Source organism: Leucopleurus acutus (assembly GCF_964270905.1).
Source record: "Leucopleurus acutus genome assembly, chromosome: 7".
NCBI lineage: Eukaryota > Metazoa > Chordata > Mammalia > Artiodactyla > Delphinidae > Leucopleurus > Leucopleurus acutus.
The window spans coordinates 75,217,944-75,236,837 of record NC_139150.1 but is presented as its reverse complement, the minus strand read 5'-3'; the positions used below and the strand labels follow the sequence as shown (position 1 = coordinate 75,236,837).

The window sequence follows — 18,894 nt, the reverse complement described above, 5'->3', positions numbered from 1 at the left end:
GCAGGAATCTAGGCTGTGCACCCTTTACCCAATTCCTGATGCTAAGTCCATTCCCATGACCTCAGCCCCACTCCAGCTCAGATCCAACAATGCCTGGTTCGTTCCCAACCGTGCACGTGGTTTTCAGCCTACAAGCAAGGACTCTTCTACCCATTGTGTGGGTCAGAAAGAGAAAAGCAAAGGTTTTTAGATCTGAGTTCTGGAAATCTTTAGTACTGTGTGTGTTCAGAACATTTAACCTCTCTCTCTTTTTTTTAAAATTTATTTATTTTATTTATTTTTGGCTGCATCGGGTCTTCGTCGCTGCGCGTGGGCTTTCTCTAGTTGCAGCGAGCGGGGGCTACTCTTTTTTGCAGTGCTCAGGCTTCTCATTGTGTTGGCTTCTCTTGTTGTGGAGCACGGGCTCTAGGTGCTCAGGCTTCAGTAGTTGCAGCATGCGGGCTCAGTAGTTGTGGCTTGTGGGCTCTAGAACACAGGTTCGGTAGTTGTGGCTCACGGGCTTAGTTGCTCCGCAACATGTGGGATCTTCCCGGACCAAGGCTCGAATTTGTGTCCCCTGCATTGGCAGGTGGATTCTTAACCACTGCGCCACCAGGGAAGTCCAACATTTAACTTCTCTTGAGCTTCAGTTCCTCATCTGTAAAACTGAGATACAAGTAATACCTACCTCACGGGATTGGAGAAAGGACTAGATGACACGTGCATACAAGCACTTAGTATATACTAAGTGATTAATATGTGTCGGCTTCTTGGGAGGAGGAGGTACAACTGAGTGATTGATTTTTCACCCTCCCACTGCCTATGAGACTGGACCAGAGGCTGAGGCTGCCCGTGCATCCACCTCTCCAATCCCCTGCGAAGGACCTAGCGTTCAAATGAAAACGTGGCCATCAGCATGCCTGTAAAGTTGGCCGAGGCAAATCTAAATAGTACATCAGGGGAGTTTAAATTTTACAGAGGAAATGTGAAAGTCTTGGAGAACATTTCTTCCTTTCTTAAACTTTTATAGGGCAGAGTTCAGTGTTGCCTTTCACTTCCATTAGGTTTCAATTTAGCTGTGAAGGTGTGGTCCGACCAGCTGCATGACCATCACCGGGAAACTTATTAGAAGCACGAAACCTCGGACTCCACTCCAAACACGCTGAAACTCTGGGGTGCAGCCCAGCAATGTGTGTTTTAACAAGCCCTTCAGATGCTTTTATGGCTGCCATTTGAAAACATTGCTTAGGTGTTGGCGGGGGTCCCCTTCCTATGCCCCTCCTCCCACCCCTGGCAGTTTTCAGGTCCACAAGCCCATGTCTCTAGCCATATGTCTTCAGCACTTCCACAGTTTGAAGACATCTCCTGGGAGAATGATTTATTGTCTCATCTTGGGAGACTCATCTGTTCACACCAACAGCTGGTGTGATCTAAATCCAAGTCTGTACTAGAGAAAAGTCGGGGAATAAACATCTGTTTTGGATGGTCAACCTCCAGATCATTTGGCTTCCTCTACCTCCAAAGCTGCCTTCCTGACCTCCTGAAAACTATCATGGTATTTCTGATGGGTAATGATCATAGCAAATATTTATCAAGCTGTACCTATGTTGGAAAACACCTTTCTTTTTTTTTTTTTTCCCCTGATTTAATCCTCACAACAACCTAATGAGGTGAGACTGAGCCTCAGAGAGGCTAATTCCCTTGCCCAAAATCACGTAGCCAGCAAGTGACAGGCAAGAGACTTAGACTCCAGTCTGAAACCAGATTCTGTGAATCTTCAGCGAGCCTCCCTGTTTGGTTAAGCAGGCTGTGTATCCTTGAGCCAGGAATATGCACAAAGGAATATTCTAGGCTAGTGTTCTTTAAACATCGGCCCAGATCAGGATTATCTGGATGGCATCTTAAAACACAGATGGCTGGGCCCTAGTCCCAAAGATTCAGATTTAGTGTCTCTAACTTGGGGTCTGGGAACGTGCATTTCTAACAAGTTCCCAGTGACTGCCGGTGCTGCTGGTCCAGGGACCACAATTATTTTTTTGCTGTACGCGGGCCTCTCGCTGCTGTGGCCTCTCCCGTTGCGGAGCACAGGCTCCGGATGCGCAGGCTCAGCGGCCATGGCTCACGGGCCCAGCCGCTCCGCGGCATGTGGGATCTTCCCGGACCGGGGCACAAACCCGCGTCCCCTGCATCGGCAAGCGGACTTTCAACCGCTGTGCCACCAGGGAAGCCCTAATCTTACTTTTTAAAAACTATATATTATATATATGCAAAGAGACAAGAATGGAAGGTTACATACCAAATATTACCAGTGGTTATTTCTTGGTGGGATTATGGGTTGTAATGGTATCTTTACTTGACAGCATTTTCTAAATTTTCTTAAACATTACTCATATGATTAGAGCAAAAGAAATGAGGCAGTCACCTACTTTTATAAATTTATGTTCCCAAATACCTGTCTGAAACACAAACCATAGGTTTATAAGTTAGGAGATTTTTTCAGAGAACTCGAAAACATATAAGAATTGCTAATTACAGTCCCAAAGAGTGCTAATGCCTGTGGGGCCAGGACATGTGAGAACCTTCCTAGGAATTGGGGAGAGGTGCCGTTGGACAAGGGGACACTTGCTCTGCAAGGTTGTCATGGGGATGGGCAGCGGTGGTCGGGCAGGGGGGCTTCTAGGATCCTCTCAGGATGCATGGGGTGGGGCCTTTGTTCTCTCCTCCAGTGACAGCTGGCTGACAGTGTTTCTGTGTGACATCACCAAGGTACCACAGTAGGTAGTAAATGTAGAATAGACCAAATGCGCCATGCCAAGGGGGTTTAGCGGTGTCCATGTATTGTGTAAATATGCAGGCAGTAAGAAAGTCAAGCCTACATAATTTGAGGACCACCTAGGAAGGTTACCAAAGAAAAGATGTAGGGTTGCAAAACACAAACCCATTTGCTTCCATCACCCCCAGGAGTCTGTCTATCAATGTGCCCAGTGGTGTTGCCTTCAGAAAAAAAGCAAATGATACCTTCTGCACATTTGTGTCAAATGGAGCACTTTAGAGATAGGACGGTCCCACTGCAGGGCTCAGAGGGGCCTGGAAGGAAGATGGAATCTGAAAGTATTACGTACTCAGGGACGTATTACATACCCTAGGACGGTGTACGTAAGTATTATGTACCCTAGGATGGTGTTCCTAGGGTAATGGTTTTCTAGTATAGCCAATAGATATTTTCTATGCAAGCAAGCCTCACCTGGCCTCACAAAACAAAACAAAGTGTATTAACTACCTGCTTCCACATAGAGAAACACAATGTTTTCTTTAAAGGGTCTAGGCTGGCAAAGTAAATGAATGAAATGAATGGAGCTGCCCAGGTAAGTACAGCATCTCCAGTTTACAGGGAGCAGACATCACTTAGTTATTGCCGTGTGAGAATTTCAGTCCACTAGTGCCAGGTCTTTCGAGTTTTTCCAAGAGAAGCCAGACTTCTTAATATTTGTATCGTAGTTCCCAATTTCTAAATGTTGGCAGCATTTCAAAAATACTGTGTAGTCCAAAGAAAACATGCCTTCTGGCTAAGGTTGGCCTGCAGCCGACAGTTTCTCACCTCTGCTTCAGAATCTCAAGTCCAAGAGAGGCAATTGCTTTAGTCACCTGCATCCTCTTCCTGTCCACCTCCACCAAATTCCAAAAGACAAATGTCCTGAACTCTCAGACTTTTCTTCTCAAAAGTCATGTTTCATTAAGGACCTTAAAATTGGCTAATGGCCTTACAGTAATTTATTTCAGTTGAGGATTTGTAAAACTATTCAGAGGTACGTTCTTGAAGGTGAGGTTAATTTTTTAAATAATTTTAAAGGAATTATGAAGGTAGAGGGTGTATTAGTTGTATTATTTGAGGGTGTGTTATATGCTTTGCAGTGGGATGGATCTGGGTTGAGATTCCAGCTCCATCACCTAGTACCTGTGTCACTTGGGCACAGGTGATTCCCATTTTCTCATCTGCAAAGTGGGGAAAACAACTCCTGAGTTTGTTGGCTTGTTTGCTTGGTAATGAATGATTTTAACATATGTTAATATCTGGTGCCATTAGGTGCTCAGGAAATTAAGTTTCTCTCAGGAGCCAACGTAATGGAAACTTTTAATTGCAAATGTTATAAAATAACCTCATGAAGCTTTTCCACATTTTTATAATTTTAAAAATGCACTTTCTTCAGAAGTCCCATTATAGTAAATAGTGTTGCAGTTGAAACAGGAGAAATTAGAGAGAGTGAGGGGAGGAACCTCAAGAGTGTCCGATCAGTGCCAGGGTTCACTTACATTATAAGGGGACCTTATAATTTATCGGTCTAATTTAGCTCCTCTGATTATTGCTATATTTCTAATATCTAGCACATCCCCAAATATATGTGTTTGTTAATTTTTAACATCAGTTAATGGACAAATAAGAGTACGTGCTGGGAGTTTTATCTGGCAAGGATAACTACTACTAACTGGATAGCTCTGTTTGGGCTATGCTGTGTATCAGAAATGGTTGGCTTCCCAGACATGGAACCTGAATGGTCACACAGGACCTGCCCTCAGAAGAGCCCCATGCTTGGTTTAATATTTGCTGTCGCCATCTTGAAATTCTTTATAATTTTTGCAAAAGGGCCTCCGCAAATTATGTAGCCAGTTCTGATCGGAGAGTGTCATCAGGAAACATCGAATTGTCAGTGCATAAACCAAAGGGTACAAACTCATGGCCCCTGGACCCTATTGAATATTTTTTGGCCCACAGAGTGGTTATCTTTTTTTAATATAAATAAACTTTTTATTTAGAAGAGCTTTATACTTGCAGAAAAATTGCAGAGATAAGACAGAGTTCCACATATAACTCATCCAGTTTCCCTTGTCAGGAACATCTTATGTTACATGTATAAGACATTTGTCACAAATGAGGAACTAACATCAGTGCATTTTCATTAACTAAACTCCACACAGTATTCAGATTTTAGAAGTTTTTCCCTAATGCCCTTTTCCTGTTCCTGGATTCCATCTAGGATACCACATTACATTTCGTTGTCAGGTCTCCTTACACCCTTCTGAGCTGACGTTTTCTCAAACTTTACTTGTTTTTGATGACTTCGACAATTTAAAGGAGTGCTGGTAAATGTTTTGTAGAACGTCCCTGAATTTGGGTTTGTCTAATATTTTTCTCATGGTTCCATTGGGGTTATGGGTTTTGGGTCAGAAGTCCACAGAGCCGAAGTGACATTTTCCTCACATCATATCAAAGGTATATGCCAAGAACATGCCAAGAAACTAATCAGCGATGGCATTGACCTTAGTTACCTGGCCAACGTTGTGTCTGCCAGGTTTCTCCATTTTACAGTTACTCTTCCCACCTCCCTTTCCAAACTGCACTCTTTGGAAGCAAGTCACCTGGCATACCCCACAGTCAAGGCTACGGAAAGGAGTTCCACCTCCTTCAGGGGAAAGTAACTACGTAAATTTTTCGGAATTCTGCTGCAATTTGTCTGTTCGCCACTTATTTATTCAATCATTTATTTCTATCAGTCTGGACTCGTGGGTATTTATTTTATACTTTCCGTTATAATCTAATACTACTCCATTTATTTTCTTGCTCAAATTCCAGCTTTGGCCTTGCAGGAGCTCTTTCAGGTTGCCTCCAGGGTCCCTTGGACACACCTCCATTGTTGTGTTTTTATCGAGGACTCCCTTTCTTTCTGGCGCTACAGAGTGTTCTGTTACATTTCCTGCCCCAGCCCTAGAATCAGCTGTTTCTCCAAGGGGCCCTGATTCCCCTTTTTGAAGAACGGTATTAGACACTAAGATCTGGAGGTTGCAGGTGCGCATTCCTACCAAGACATTTTTTAATTTAAAAAATTTTTAAATTAAAAAAAATTTAATGTAAATTAAAAATGTAATGTAAAATTTAAAAATTTTTAAACGTAAAATTTAAAAATTAAGCTGTCATAGAGAGTCAACTTTTCCAGGCTGAGTTAACTATGTAAAAATAAATTACACTAAAAATAAAATGTTTTTTAAAAATTTTTAATGTTTTTAAACTACCAACATTTAACTATGAAGAGATTTCACATTAGAATCTAGACTTCCGATTCTCTTGAAAGACCAGAAGTTCTGGCAATCCTGGACCCATATTCCTGCTCAACACAGTTAGCTGAGGCTGAGACACTTTTTCTTTCCTGCATAAAGCACTGTCCAGGTTGTCACAGTCTGTGCCATTCCCTATTGTATTACAGCCAGCCTACTTGACGCTTTTATGTCCCTTTCTGACCCTTGAAGGCATTTGAATAAGTGATTTCTGGTTAAGACCATATTCAAGTAAGTACTTTACAGATATACAGTTCAGACCATGAATTTAGCTCTACTTTGACCCAGTGATCAGATTTAAAAGCTACGTTTCTGGTTTCATCCCTAACCCACTAACGTACCTTCATTGGGTCTTACATGCAAATGCAATGACTCACCAATTTTTCTCAGTCCCTGCCAGAACCCTTCCAGCTCAGATGCAAAGAGTCATCTGCATCCACTTTCATCCCCTTCAGCCTCATGCAGGGCGGGTCTTTGCATTCAGAGTCTGCTCTGAACTTCTTTGGCAAGTTTTCCTTTCTTACACCTTTTCTGTCTGGAGAAGATCCCCCAACAGTTACATCCCTGCCTCAGATCAATTTCTTCCTGTTCCCTTTTGGCTCTGCAAAGCACCCCTCAAGTTGGGATCCAATCATTGTTCTTTCTGGATCCGGCGTTTCTCAAAAGGATGGATTACTTTTGCTATCTTTTTCCTCTCCCCTGCCTTCCCCAATCATGTATCCCAGGATTGTTTGTTTCTCAATCAATCCTGGCTTATTTCAAACTTTAGTAACTCTGGAAAATGACCTACCTGATATTTTTCTATTTATATGAAAATAGGTGCTTCGATATAAACATAAAATACAATCTGAGGAGGTGTTCTTTCCCAGTATGGGTGAAAAGTTAATAGAAAGATGCATCTGAGATCTGCTAGGTGTGAAGAGTTAAATGGGTATTAATTTTCACTGCAGCCTTATGGCCTTGGACTTGACAAGGTTAAACGTGAGCCAATAGCAGTTCCCTGGGGGATCTTTCCATAGCACAGTGGTTTTCAGACTGTGACTCAAAGGCCACTGCCTGGGGACAGGAGAAGAAATCCAAGAATAAAGAAAGGAAGCTCCACTAAGGGGGAGCCACAGCCAACCAGGCAGGAGGTGATGGTGGCTTGAGCTAGGGAAGCGGCAGTGGGGCTGGAGAGAAGTTTATAGATTAGAAACTATTTGGACAAGACTTGGTATTCTGTGTGTGTGTGTATTTTTTGTGTGTATTTTTCTGTATTTAAAAAAAAATAACTAGAGTTGATTTACAATATTGTGTTAGTTTCAGGTGTACAGCTTCAGATTCTTTTCCATTATAGGTTATTAGAAGATACTGAATATAGTTCCCTGTGCTATATTCAATATAAATAAATAAATCCTTGTTGTAAATCCTTGTTGTCTATTATACATATAGTGGTGTGTATCTGTTAATCCCATACTCCTAATTTATCCCTCCCCTGCTTTCCCCTTTAGTAACCATAAGTTTATTTCCTGTGTCTGAGTCTATTTCTGTTTTGTAAGTAAGTTGATTTGTATTATTTTTTAGATTCCACATATAAGTGATGTCATATGATATTTGTCTTTGTCTGACTTACTTAGGATGATAATCTCTAGGTCCATCCATGTTGCTGCAAATGGCATTATTTCATTCTTTTTTATGGCTGAGTAATATTCCATTGTGTATACGTATGTGTATATACACATACATATGTACATATACACCACATCTCAGACAAGACTGGGTTTTCATTGCCCTGCACATAATGGAAGAAAGATTCTGCTGGTGAATAAAGAAAAGTTTTATTTGTGAAAATACTCACAACAGTTCATCCACGACCAGGAGGCTGAGTCATTTGCAAGCTCTGACTGGGGCTCATGATCAAAGTGCTGGCGCTTCTGTCTGACTTTCCAGTTCTAATGAGGTTCATTAACACCATGTTCTCAGCTCACTCTATCTCATTTGGGCCATTTGATTTTCAGCAAACGCGGCAGGTCTGAACTAGCTAGAGTTCATCTTTAATGGCTTTTATTGCCAATCCATAGTGAATGAATGCCTTTCTCAGGTCTTCTTGGGTCTCTCTTGATGTACTTCCACCTCCACACCAGGACAGAGCGAGGGAAGGCAGCCAGCCAACCTGGAGATGGGGATGCGAATAAGAAGGAGCTTCCGGGGCTTCCCTGGTGGCGCAGTGGTTGAGAGTCCGCCTGCCGATGCAGGGGACACGGGTTCATGCCCCGGTCTGGGAGGATCCCACATGCCGCGGAGCGGCTGGGCCCGTGAGCCATGGCCGCTGAGCCTGCGCGTCCGGAGCCTGTGCTCCGCAACGGGAGAGGCCACAACAGTGAGAGGCCCGCGTACCGCAAAAAAAAAAAAAAAAAAATGAAGGAGCTTCCAGCAGCAGAGAAGTGGCACTGGGGACAAGAAGGGGCAGGTGACAGGCAGGCTCCTTTGGCTGGCTGAAACAGCACTTCCTCCGCCTCGCAAATGGCACGTCTGAGAGAATTAACAGTCTGTTTAGAACGTATCATCACTTGCTATTCTGTTTTCCCTCCTTTTGGTCCAGCCAGTGTGATAATGGGTCCGAGGGTAACTCGGGGTTGGGGCGAGGGGCAGCTGGGACTGGGCAGACGGAGCTGGGGAAGAGAGTAGTAGCCAGTTTATTTCTAACCATTTGCAGCTGTCAGCTTGTTTGGGGACTTTTTTTTTTCAGGCAGAGGAACAAAGTCTTGCTACACAGGATTGTTTTCCTTGGCATGGTGTACAGACACTTTCTTGAGGAATGCACTGAGATAACACAAAACATCTGCTTAGAAGGATCGGTCCTCCAAAGCTGAATTTTCATCAGCAAGAGTATGAGGCTTCTTTACATAAATATATATATATATACGTTTTGCAGGAGGCAGGAGACTGTGGATGGAATGGTCAAGAGAATAAACTATGAGCAGAGGATTTTTAAGAAATAGGTCTATGTTGTTAAGGTTTCTTTTCTTTCTTTTTCTTTCTTCATTGTGATCCAATTGTGTTTTGTTTTGCAAGTATTTTGGAAATGGTATGTTCTCAGCCACGCTGCCGGAGGAGGCCTGTTTTCTTTTCCCACGTGTGTGGGATGTTGTTTTTATTCATGAGCTATTGAGAATGAGTGGTTTTTATGACTTGTAGAGGGATTTTCACATGCACACTCCTGGTACTGGCGTCCAAAGACCAAAAGGATAGCACACATGCTCTCAGACAGGAGTGACAGTGTGAAGGAGCTCAAGATAGGCATTTCTGGTTGTTGTTACTGACATGCCATTGGGGTCCCCAAGGGATTAGATTAGCCAAGGCATTAGGCTTCATCCCGTGTCACGTGGAAGCTCCTCGGACAGTTCACACGGTGTTTCCATATATCACCTTGGGTCCAAATCTGCTTTCCAGGAAGAGTTTGTCCTTTAGAGAAAAGGCAGCTCCATCTGTGCCGTTTCATTAGCCCTCCCCCACCCTGGACTCTAATGAGGAAGAGTCTCACCTTTTAAAGCAGTAATAACATCAGCGGCCTTTTGCCGAATGCCTCTGAAAGCCTGCTGGCCCTGGGCTCCGTGTTTAATCCTCCCAGTCTCACCAAATACCAGGTATAATTATCCTCATTCCTCAGATAAGGAAACCGAGACTTTTAGAAGTTAGCAAACTCACTCCCGGGCAAGTATCAGGGGAGTTCCACAGCTGGAATCTGAAACCAGTGATTGACACCAGAGCCAGACGCTTAACCAGTGTCCACGAATGACACATGACCTTGGGGAAGTAAGAGCCAATATGCCCTTTTCCACCTTCGTCTTTTAACAGATTTGGCTTCTCCAATTCTGCCGATTGGATTGGCAAGATATGAAATAAGCCGTAAGAATCCCATCCAGTTTCCTGGCAAAGTGGAAAGAGCATAGGCTCTGGAATCAGACAGTCTTGAATTCAGACCCCTTTTCATCACAGACTAGCTCTAAACCCCGGGCCAGTCAGTCCCCGCACCTTTCTGAGCTTTGATTTTGGTGTACCTCCGCTCTGGGCACTAAGCCTCCTTCTGGGAGGAGCATGGATGCACTCCCTGCCCTCAGGGAGCGTACAGTCTGGAGGGGGTGGCAGACCTGAGCCGGTACCCACACACATCAGTGTGCAGTTGCCGTCAGGAGAGTTACAGGAGCAGATGGCACACGCCAGGCAACCTGAGTCTGGGGATGATGGGAGGCTTTCAGCTGAGCTGTACAAAAGGAAGAGGTGTTAGCTAGGTGAACAACAGGAGGGAATGTCTGCCAGCTGCTTGTGGAACCTGGGATGTTCTGGGGCCAGTCTTCTGGTGTCCCTGTAGACAGGCTTTGAGGCCGTGCTCTCCAGAGCTCCACAGCCCAGGTTCAACCCAGTGTCGTCAGAGACCAGGTTCTCAGCCCTAAGCATCTGGCTTTCTCTGCAGAAGAAAACAGAGAAAAACCATGAAAACAAGAATGGGCAGCAGCTAGCTTGGAAACTGCCGCCTGGGTCTTGTTTGACTTTGGGACCTCCATCTCCCAACTGTGGCCCTGTCATAGCATCTCTGCATTCTCTGAGGGACTCTCTCCTTTTGCAGCTTCCATAACAGGATAAAAGAAAAAAACACAAGCCATTTAGACAACTTCTTGTTTTTTTTTTTTTCCAGAGGTGCCTGAAAAGGAAGGATTGAATGGGGCATTTGGGGGCTAAGTGAAAGGGAGGGGAGGGGAGGGGATGAGGAAGAAAGAAAATGGATTGAAGCTCAGAAATTACTGGAATTTTTATTCAGTTCTGTTTGGGAGAAAGGATAGTTACCGAGTCAGAGATGAAAGGCAAATCCGCATGGGGCCCCAGAGAAATGATTATATTCCATGCTCAATTTAGCTCTCGCACTCAATGTGGCTTGGAGATGAGAAAGTTTGTGGTTAGACACATTCATAAACTCAGCAGGGCTCTGTCAGATGCTGGTTCCCGGCTGAGTACCAGGTCCTCCCCAGCAGCAGAAACAGAGCCGTGAAGCTGCCTGGTCGGGCCTTCAAGAGGGGCTCCAAGCCCCACAGGCTCACTGCACCCTCCGCCTTCACCCCAACTCTCTGGCTGGCCTCCTCCTTGGCCCGATAACTTAGCAAACTCTAGTCTTGCTTTGAGTCTAATCGTTGAGCAAATTCCTGCTGGACCATGTGAGTGATTGGTTTGGGATTCTGACCTCTGCCCAGGCACCTTGCCTGGGCTCATTCTGGAATCTGAGTTCAGCCTGGTCCCGTTTTAGGCTCACTGATCCCATTTGCAGAGACCAAGCCACACAGCCTGCCCCGAGCCATCCAGATCTATCCTTGAGCACCCAGATGTCTATCACCACTTTGTGAAGCTCATCTGAACACGTCTTCTCATCTCGAGCCAGCTTCTTGGAGTCTGAAATTTCCAAGCTTGAATCTGAGAGTCAGGGGCTGTGGCTCAGGGTAGGGCAGAGGAAGGGGAGGCTCTGAGATCAATCGTGCTTGCAAATCATGTCGAGACCTTCTGTTCAAAGGTTGTTTTCTATAGGGATTTCCCTGGCAGTCCAGTGGTTAAGACTCCATGCTTCCATGGAGGGGACACGGGTTCGATCCCTAGTCTGGCAAGTTCCGCATGCTGCATGGCCTGGCCTCTCTAACCTATTCTAAAGGTTGTTTTCTATATGATCAATACATATCTGTCTGAGATTATTGTCGGAAGGTTTGTCTGGGTTATTATAAGACTAGTCAAAGTTTAACTCCAAACCCTTCAGATATGCCATCTATTTCAGTTATGACTGCTGGTTAATATTGTCTGGTATTAACTTTCTAATTGAGTACAGTGACTGAAAATTAACTCTCACCCCCCCGAAAAACTATATTGAAAGGTGAAAAAGGGAGGTTTTAATGATAAAAAAAGGAGTTTCAGATTCTTTCTTCCCACCCCCTAGGCTAGATGAAAATGTTCTTCATCCCAGAGCTCTCCTCCATAGAAGAGCATTGTGTAGCCTTGCAAGCCAGGACCACATCAAGACTCTGGCAAAAGCTATCATTTCTGCTGTAGGCTTTTCTCTTCCCCCAAATAGGCGATGATGGATTCACATCTTGACTAAATAAGATCACTGCTCTCTTATGATTCAACTTTGAATGATGAGTGTTCCCTACCTAGCCCTGTGCCAGGTGCTTTTAAAGATAGAATCAAAGTATAAAACAGTCCCTTTGTTCAGGGAACTTACAGTAATACAAGACATAAATATGAGAACTTTGTAGAAAATAACGCAAAGCCAAATATCATCCAGGGCTTAATTGAGTACCTACCACTCTAAATTCTTTGCACGTTCAGGACTGATGGATTAATACCAAGACTGCCCTCCTGAAAATAAATATGCAGGAGGAATTTAATCCCAAAGTATGTTACAAAGAACATTTGGTCAATGAGATACTAAAACTAACAGTGCACCGGAGTGCTTCCTATCTGCAAAGTATTAGCAAAGCCTTTTACATGTGTGTAGTTAATCCTCACAACAACCCCCTGAGCTACAGATAACATAAATATCCCTGTTTCTTTCCAGTTGCGGAAACTGCAGCTTAGAGATACTAAGCCGTTTGCCTATGGTTACCTTGTTAATAGGTAGTAGAGCCAGAAATGAAACCTGGGAAGTCTGATTACAGACTCTTTTAAACCAATAGCTATTACAGGAAAAAGGAGGTTCCAGAGTTAAATAGGACTTTTGGCTACAGGAGTTCTCAGATCCTTTACTGTGCTTAGGTATATTGCAAACATTTATAAAAGCAGCATTTTGACAAGTATACCTGACCCCATGATCCTCTTTTTCTTAGCTAAGGACCTCCCAGAATTAGTCACTTTTAACACAGACCTTGGGAAGTACAAAAGTGGAGGGTCCCCAGTGTCTTATGTATTCTAAGAAACAGAAGGGACAAAAGGACGGGGTTGGATGCAGTCCTGAGCTGGGTCATTGGTGCCCCTTGGAACACATAGGCTGCCCTCTGCCCAGAGCCTTGCATATTCTCCTCAGGTTCAGGCTGCCATGATAACAAGTCCAGTGTCCGTTTGAGATGGTTCATTAGCCTATCGTTCTTCCTACTGTTAGCCTGGATTTATCGAAAACAAGCAAACATTTTTTTGAGCTTCTTCTGCAAGCCAGGTACTGAGCTCAGTGGAGGTCAAAAAATGGTCATCTTAACAGTGAGGTTTGCTGTGCCATGGAGCTGTAACTGCAGGACGCCAAAGAAAGGGCCTGAGTTGTCGGAGCCAAACCTCTACTCTACGTCCTTTTATCTGTGGGGACAGGCAAACACTTTAGCTGAACTAAGCCACAGTACATTAAAAAATAAATAAATAAAATAATAATATCACTGCTCAGGATTTCACTGGGAATAAATGACATCACACATACACATATCTGGCCTCTCTCAGGGTTCATTTTTCTGTGGCTATTTAATGGAGATTAGATACTTCTTACCGGCACCATGAAGACAAGAAACCCTCAGATAAATTAATTTTCATGAACTGGTGCCTCTGGAGCCTGTCAGGGAAAGGAGTAGATCAGCACTGAGTCTTACCCTGTCTTGCTTCCCTGAGGCCAGTTACACAGGATGAGAGTTCCAGGGTCCACCAAAGTGGTGGACATCCAGAGGGGTGATCTCTTCCACTTCCCATCTTCTGATGGTTTATTTAAAGTTTTCACACACACTCACAAATCTGAACACTTGGAAGGCAGGAGAGAAAGGGAGAAAAGGGCTAAGATAGTATACAAACTGTAGAATTGGACCCTGAACCATCAATAATATTGAATGAATTTCCCAAATGCCACATAGCTGTCTTATTCTTAACCCCACACTCTGTGAGCTGCGATTTTATCTCTGGCTTAGCAGAGAACCCACCAGGGTTCTTAGGCTCCCTACGAATCCAGCCTAGGACTTCTCAGCTTCCCAAGTTGGCCTGGGGGTGACTGTGGTGCATGCTGATCATGTCCTTACTTGAACCATTTGCAATGTTCACTTTTTTTTTTTTTTTTTTGCGGTACGCGGACCTCTCACGGTTGTGGCCTCTCCCGTTGCGGAGCACAGGCTCTGGACATGCAGGCTCAGCGGTCATGGCTCACGGGCCCAGCCGCTCTGCGGCATGTGGGATCTTCCTGGACCGGGGCACGAACCCGTGTCCCCTGCATTGGCAGGTGGACTCTCAACCACTGCGCCACCAGGGTAGCCCTGCAATGTTCACCTTTGAAGAATGAATTACATGTAAGGAAGGGGATGGTGGAAGAGTCAGGGCCAACTTAGCAGCCAGAGACAAGAGATCTGAGGCTGGGGTCCTACCTACCCAAGGAGTTCAAGTGGGAAATAACAAAAGTAGGACTTCATCTCAAAGTTCCCACCACATGCCAGACACATTACAGATACTATTATAAGAACCTTAGAGAGTAAATGTTTTTCTCCATTTTGTAATGAAATAGAGTGATCAAGTCACTTGCCTACACAGTTAGTAAGTTACAGGGCTAGGATTTTAATCTAGGTCTTCCAGACTCTAAAACCAGCTCTTCTCTATACCGTGAAGATCATTCCCAGCCGTAGCCCAAATGCGAGGGGCAAGAGCAAACCAAGTTCAAGGTCAAAGGCAAGGCCAGAGACCAGGTGTGGAATGGAGGGCAGAGCCAAGAGCTCAAAGCTGATCAGACGTAGGGACTTGAAGGGTGTGGGGGGATGCAGATTGGGGACACTCTAGAGGGACCCAACAAGTGCCATGAACATCCTTGGTGTGTCCAAGATCTTGCCTTACCTTCAGTCAGCGTGTGTGGGGTGTGGGCACCGGCTTTAAAGGTCAAGCAGACGAAATGGCACAGCTGAAACCCCCCACCCCGGTGTCCCCTAGCAGCTGGTGACGTGAAAGGTGAACGCCCCTGGGGGGATTCAGGCCACCCAGGAAGGAAGGGCTTGGGAGCTGGAAGTGTGTGCAGAGTCCCAGAGCAACATCTCCAGATTTCAGAGTAGCCGGTACTCATGGGCTTTGGAGTTAGACAATCCTGGGTCCAAACTCCTCCACCATTTGCCAGCTGCGTGACCCGGGTAAGCTACTTAATTTTCTGAGTCTGTTTCCTCATTTATGAGATGGAAACAATAATAGTACCTAGACTTGTTACGCGCTCAGTAAATGTTGGCTTTTACCCTTAGTCCCAGGCCCACGGTCTAAGGCACCAGCAGAGAAAACACATCTCTGCTTGGGGGCCTCAGAGTATTAGCTGACCGCTTAGTACCTCAGATCTGTGGCTCCAAGGGTTTGGACTTCTCTCACCCTTCTCTCCTCACCCCTTTCCTTTTTTAAAATTATATTTCTGTGCCACCAAAGAGTAATCTCTAGATGCCTCGTTGCATTTAGCAATTAAGCTGTGCTTTTATCCTTGGCAGAGAGAGTCACACTCCAAACATAACCAGATCTGTTAGATTTTAGAATCAGGCTGACTTGGTCCAAATCCCAGCCCTGCCACTGTTTACCTAAGTGGCCTGGAGCAAGTTAATCTGTGCTTGGTGTTAATTCAGGACTAGTAAAACCTACATCACAGACAGGTTGCGAAAGTAACACATGTCACCCTCTGCTGTTGTGTCTGTGTGGTTCCAGGACTCCCCTTCTGATGGGAACATAATCAACACTTGAATATGGATAATGGGGGATTCCATCACCTCTGGATCTCAGGCTTCTTTGAAGCCTCTAGACCGTCTCCCAGGCTGGCAGCAGTGGTTTTCACTGGCCCCTCCTTCAGCAGAGAAAACACCTATCCGCTCTGGGGGGAGCTGCCCTCCACCTTTGGCCAGCTTTACATCACCCCACCCCCAACCCCCAGCATCTGTTGCCCAGACAGCCAGCTGCCAAGCTGTGCCCAAGTCTCTCCCTGGGTTCATTTGATATGTTGCCACTTTGTTTTGGAAGAAAAGCCAATATCAGTGCCGGACCCTGGGGAGGCAGATTCCTGCCTCTGCCAGCTGCCAGCTGTGTTCCGTCGCTCATCCTGTCCTCGGTGTCCCAGGTGATCCCGTTACAGAGTGTCTCTCACCAGACAGCTGCCACTGGGACCCTGTGGAGGCACGGACAGCAAAACTCCAGGCTTGCTGGGGACCAGGGACATGCCCTGAGCGCAGCTCTGCAATTCTGCCAAGAGGCTGGTGGTCATGTCTGCCTTTTCCTGATAAGGGTAATTACTTGCCTTATAACAACGGCTAGATGTTCCAGATCTACAAAGCAGAGAGCAGGGACCGGGGAGGTGTCATTCCCTTTAGCAAGCGCTTACTCTGTCCTGGGCGCTGTAGGAGGGTTTTAGTCACGCTGACACTCCTGGCCATGCAAAAAAGGCCTTGTTTTGACTCCTCCTTAACTGACAAAAAACCAAAAGTCACAGGGGTGTCACTTCTAATCCTCAGGACAATTGGCAATTTTACCTGCATCCTACATATGGAGAAACTGAAGCTCAGAGAGGGTAAATAACTTGTCTGTGGTCCTACGGCTGGAAAAGGAGCGGAATAGGAATTCAAAGCCTATTTAACTTTGGAATCCATGACGTCACTACTTAAGAACAGTGTAAAGACCAAGAGTTGAAGCCGTGTCTGAGAGGCAGAAGGGAAGTGGGCTTGGGATTCTCCTATTTGTTGCTCTGACCAAGCTGGGAGTAGTGGTCATCAGACAGGAAATCTGGGTGATTCCTCTGCCCCCTCACCCGGTCTGTGTTATCAAAAACAACCCCCAACTCTTACCTTCCCTCAAGGAGATGAGGGGACAATAAGTATAATGCGAAGTTTCCATGAAGTTTTGTTGCATTTGCCCACCTCAGAAACAGTGTATCTCAGAAAACGTTTGGATCCGAATTTGCAAACTGGTAGTCTGCGGGCCGAGTTATCCTAGGAAGATGTTTTGTTTTGACCTGCTGTATTTTTTCTTTTTTAAATGTCAGGTTAATTGCTATCATTTTAAAAATAGAACTCCAGGGCTTCCCTGGTGGCGCAGTGATTGAGAGTCCGCCTGCTGATGCAGGGGACACGGGTTCATGCCCCGGTCCGGGAAGATCCCACGTGCCGCGGAGCGGCTGGGCCTGTGAGCCATAGCCACTGAGCCTGTGCGTCCGGAGCCTGTGCTCCGCAATGGGAGAGGCCACAACAGTGAGAGGCCCGCCTACCGCAAAAAAAAAAAAAAATAAATGAAACTCCAGATAGTTCATATAGAACCCCAGATTTCTGAATCATCTTGCAAAACCAGATCTCGCAGCCCCGGACCTCTGTCGCCATCTGGCCACCACTGACTGAGTTGTGCAGCGGCTGCTTCCTTTGATGAGAAACGGCTTTCTAATTTGCTGCAGTCCTCACCACTCCCTATTACTCTGTGTCAAGGAGTGCCAGTCTCCCTGGATCATCGCCCTCCTTCTACCAGTTTCCTTACATTAGAAATAAGAGGAAAAGGAACTTTCTTGGGCTCTAAAAAGTGGGAAAAGTAAAAAAGCAAGAGGGGAGAGTGTCTTTTTCTATCTAAAAATAAATATTTCTGTGCGTTTATCTGCACCAAAAAAGATATAACCAAAGAAACAAACCTGGCCCTCTTTGTTCATTTTTTTGGTCTTTTTGTGGTTGTTGGTGTTTGAATTTAACACCATTTTAGCCACTTTTTCAGACAATGTCCAATGCAGCTGCCCACACAGAGCCAGGCATTTGCAGGCTGGCCCAGAAGCCCGGGTCCAGGACTGTTCTCCAGCCTCACACGTGTGCTCGGGGCCTGCCAGAGCTTCCCCATCATGGTTTTGTTCCCTTTTTCCCTTTCTCTAGGTGTTCCCTTCCCAAAGAACTTCCTGCAGATCTGCAAGAAGATCCTGTGTCGCCTCTTCCGGGTCTTCGTACACGTCTACATCCACCACTTCGACCGGGTCATTGTGATGGGTGCGGAGGCCCACGTCAACACCTGCTACAAACACTTCTATTACTTCGTCACTGAGATGAACCTCATAGACCGCAAGGAGCTGGAGCCCTTGGTAAGTGTCACTGTGCAGTGGCGGCACCCAGGTCACCCCAGGAGCTCAGCCACTTGTCACAGAACACTGCCTCGCCCGTGCAAACTGATGGCCAGCTCCTAACCAGAGGATCGCAGAATTGGACAGGAGTTAGAGGCCAGCTAAAGGGCAGGAGATGCCAAGATGTGCGCGGCCATCAAACAGAGGTCTTACATTTCTCCCTGGGGTGGTCATGGTTTGGGCCAGAGGAAGTAGCTTTAATTCTCAGCTCCAAAACCAGTCACCTATTCACTTAACCCCTTAAATGGGCATCTTTGAGCTCTATGTCATCTCTTACACTGTTTTCCAAAGAAGGTAAGAAACGTTTCTTCAGTCAGTGAATAAATATTCAGCACCTACCGGGAGGCACCTGCTAGATACACAAAGTCAAGTTAAACTGTTTTTGAGTAGCTTTTACTCCAGAGATATAGAGAGAGGTGAGCCCGAGATGAGAATACAGTATCATGGGGACTTTGCTTTTCATACTGAATCTCCTGCAATGCAGTTTTAATGGAATATATGAGAATCTAGAACACTTGGTTAAAAAAACTTTACTGTTATTGTTTAAGTGAGTGGGGAGTCCTTTCATTTTCTTTATAGACTATCTTTACAGTAGGACTCAAACTGTGCTTTGGAAGTCAAGGGCCCCTAGAAACCCTACATCTTTTGTGACATATATCATACTATGGTACCCTCATCACAGCTATCCCTAGCAACTCTATCTAGGACCGTCTTATCCAGTATAATCAGTGCTTTATCGT

The 18,894-nt window shown here is 45.3% G+C and overlaps 1 protein-coding gene across 3 annotated transcripts in view; it reads left to right on the top strand.

The window, feature by feature from the left end:
• Positions 1–18,894, top strand: part of MOB3B (MOB kinase activator 3B) — a 230,045-nt gene that overhangs the window by 154,344 nt on the left and 56,807 nt on the right. For all 3 annotated transcript variants that reach the window (XM_082843552.1, XM_082843551.1, XM_082843550.1), the window contains exon 3: positions 17,913–18,115. In XM_082843552.1, coding sequence (XP_082699678.1) covers positions 17,913–18,115 — 203 coding nt within the window. The remainder of the gene's footprint in view (positions 1–17,912; positions 18,116–18,894) is intronic.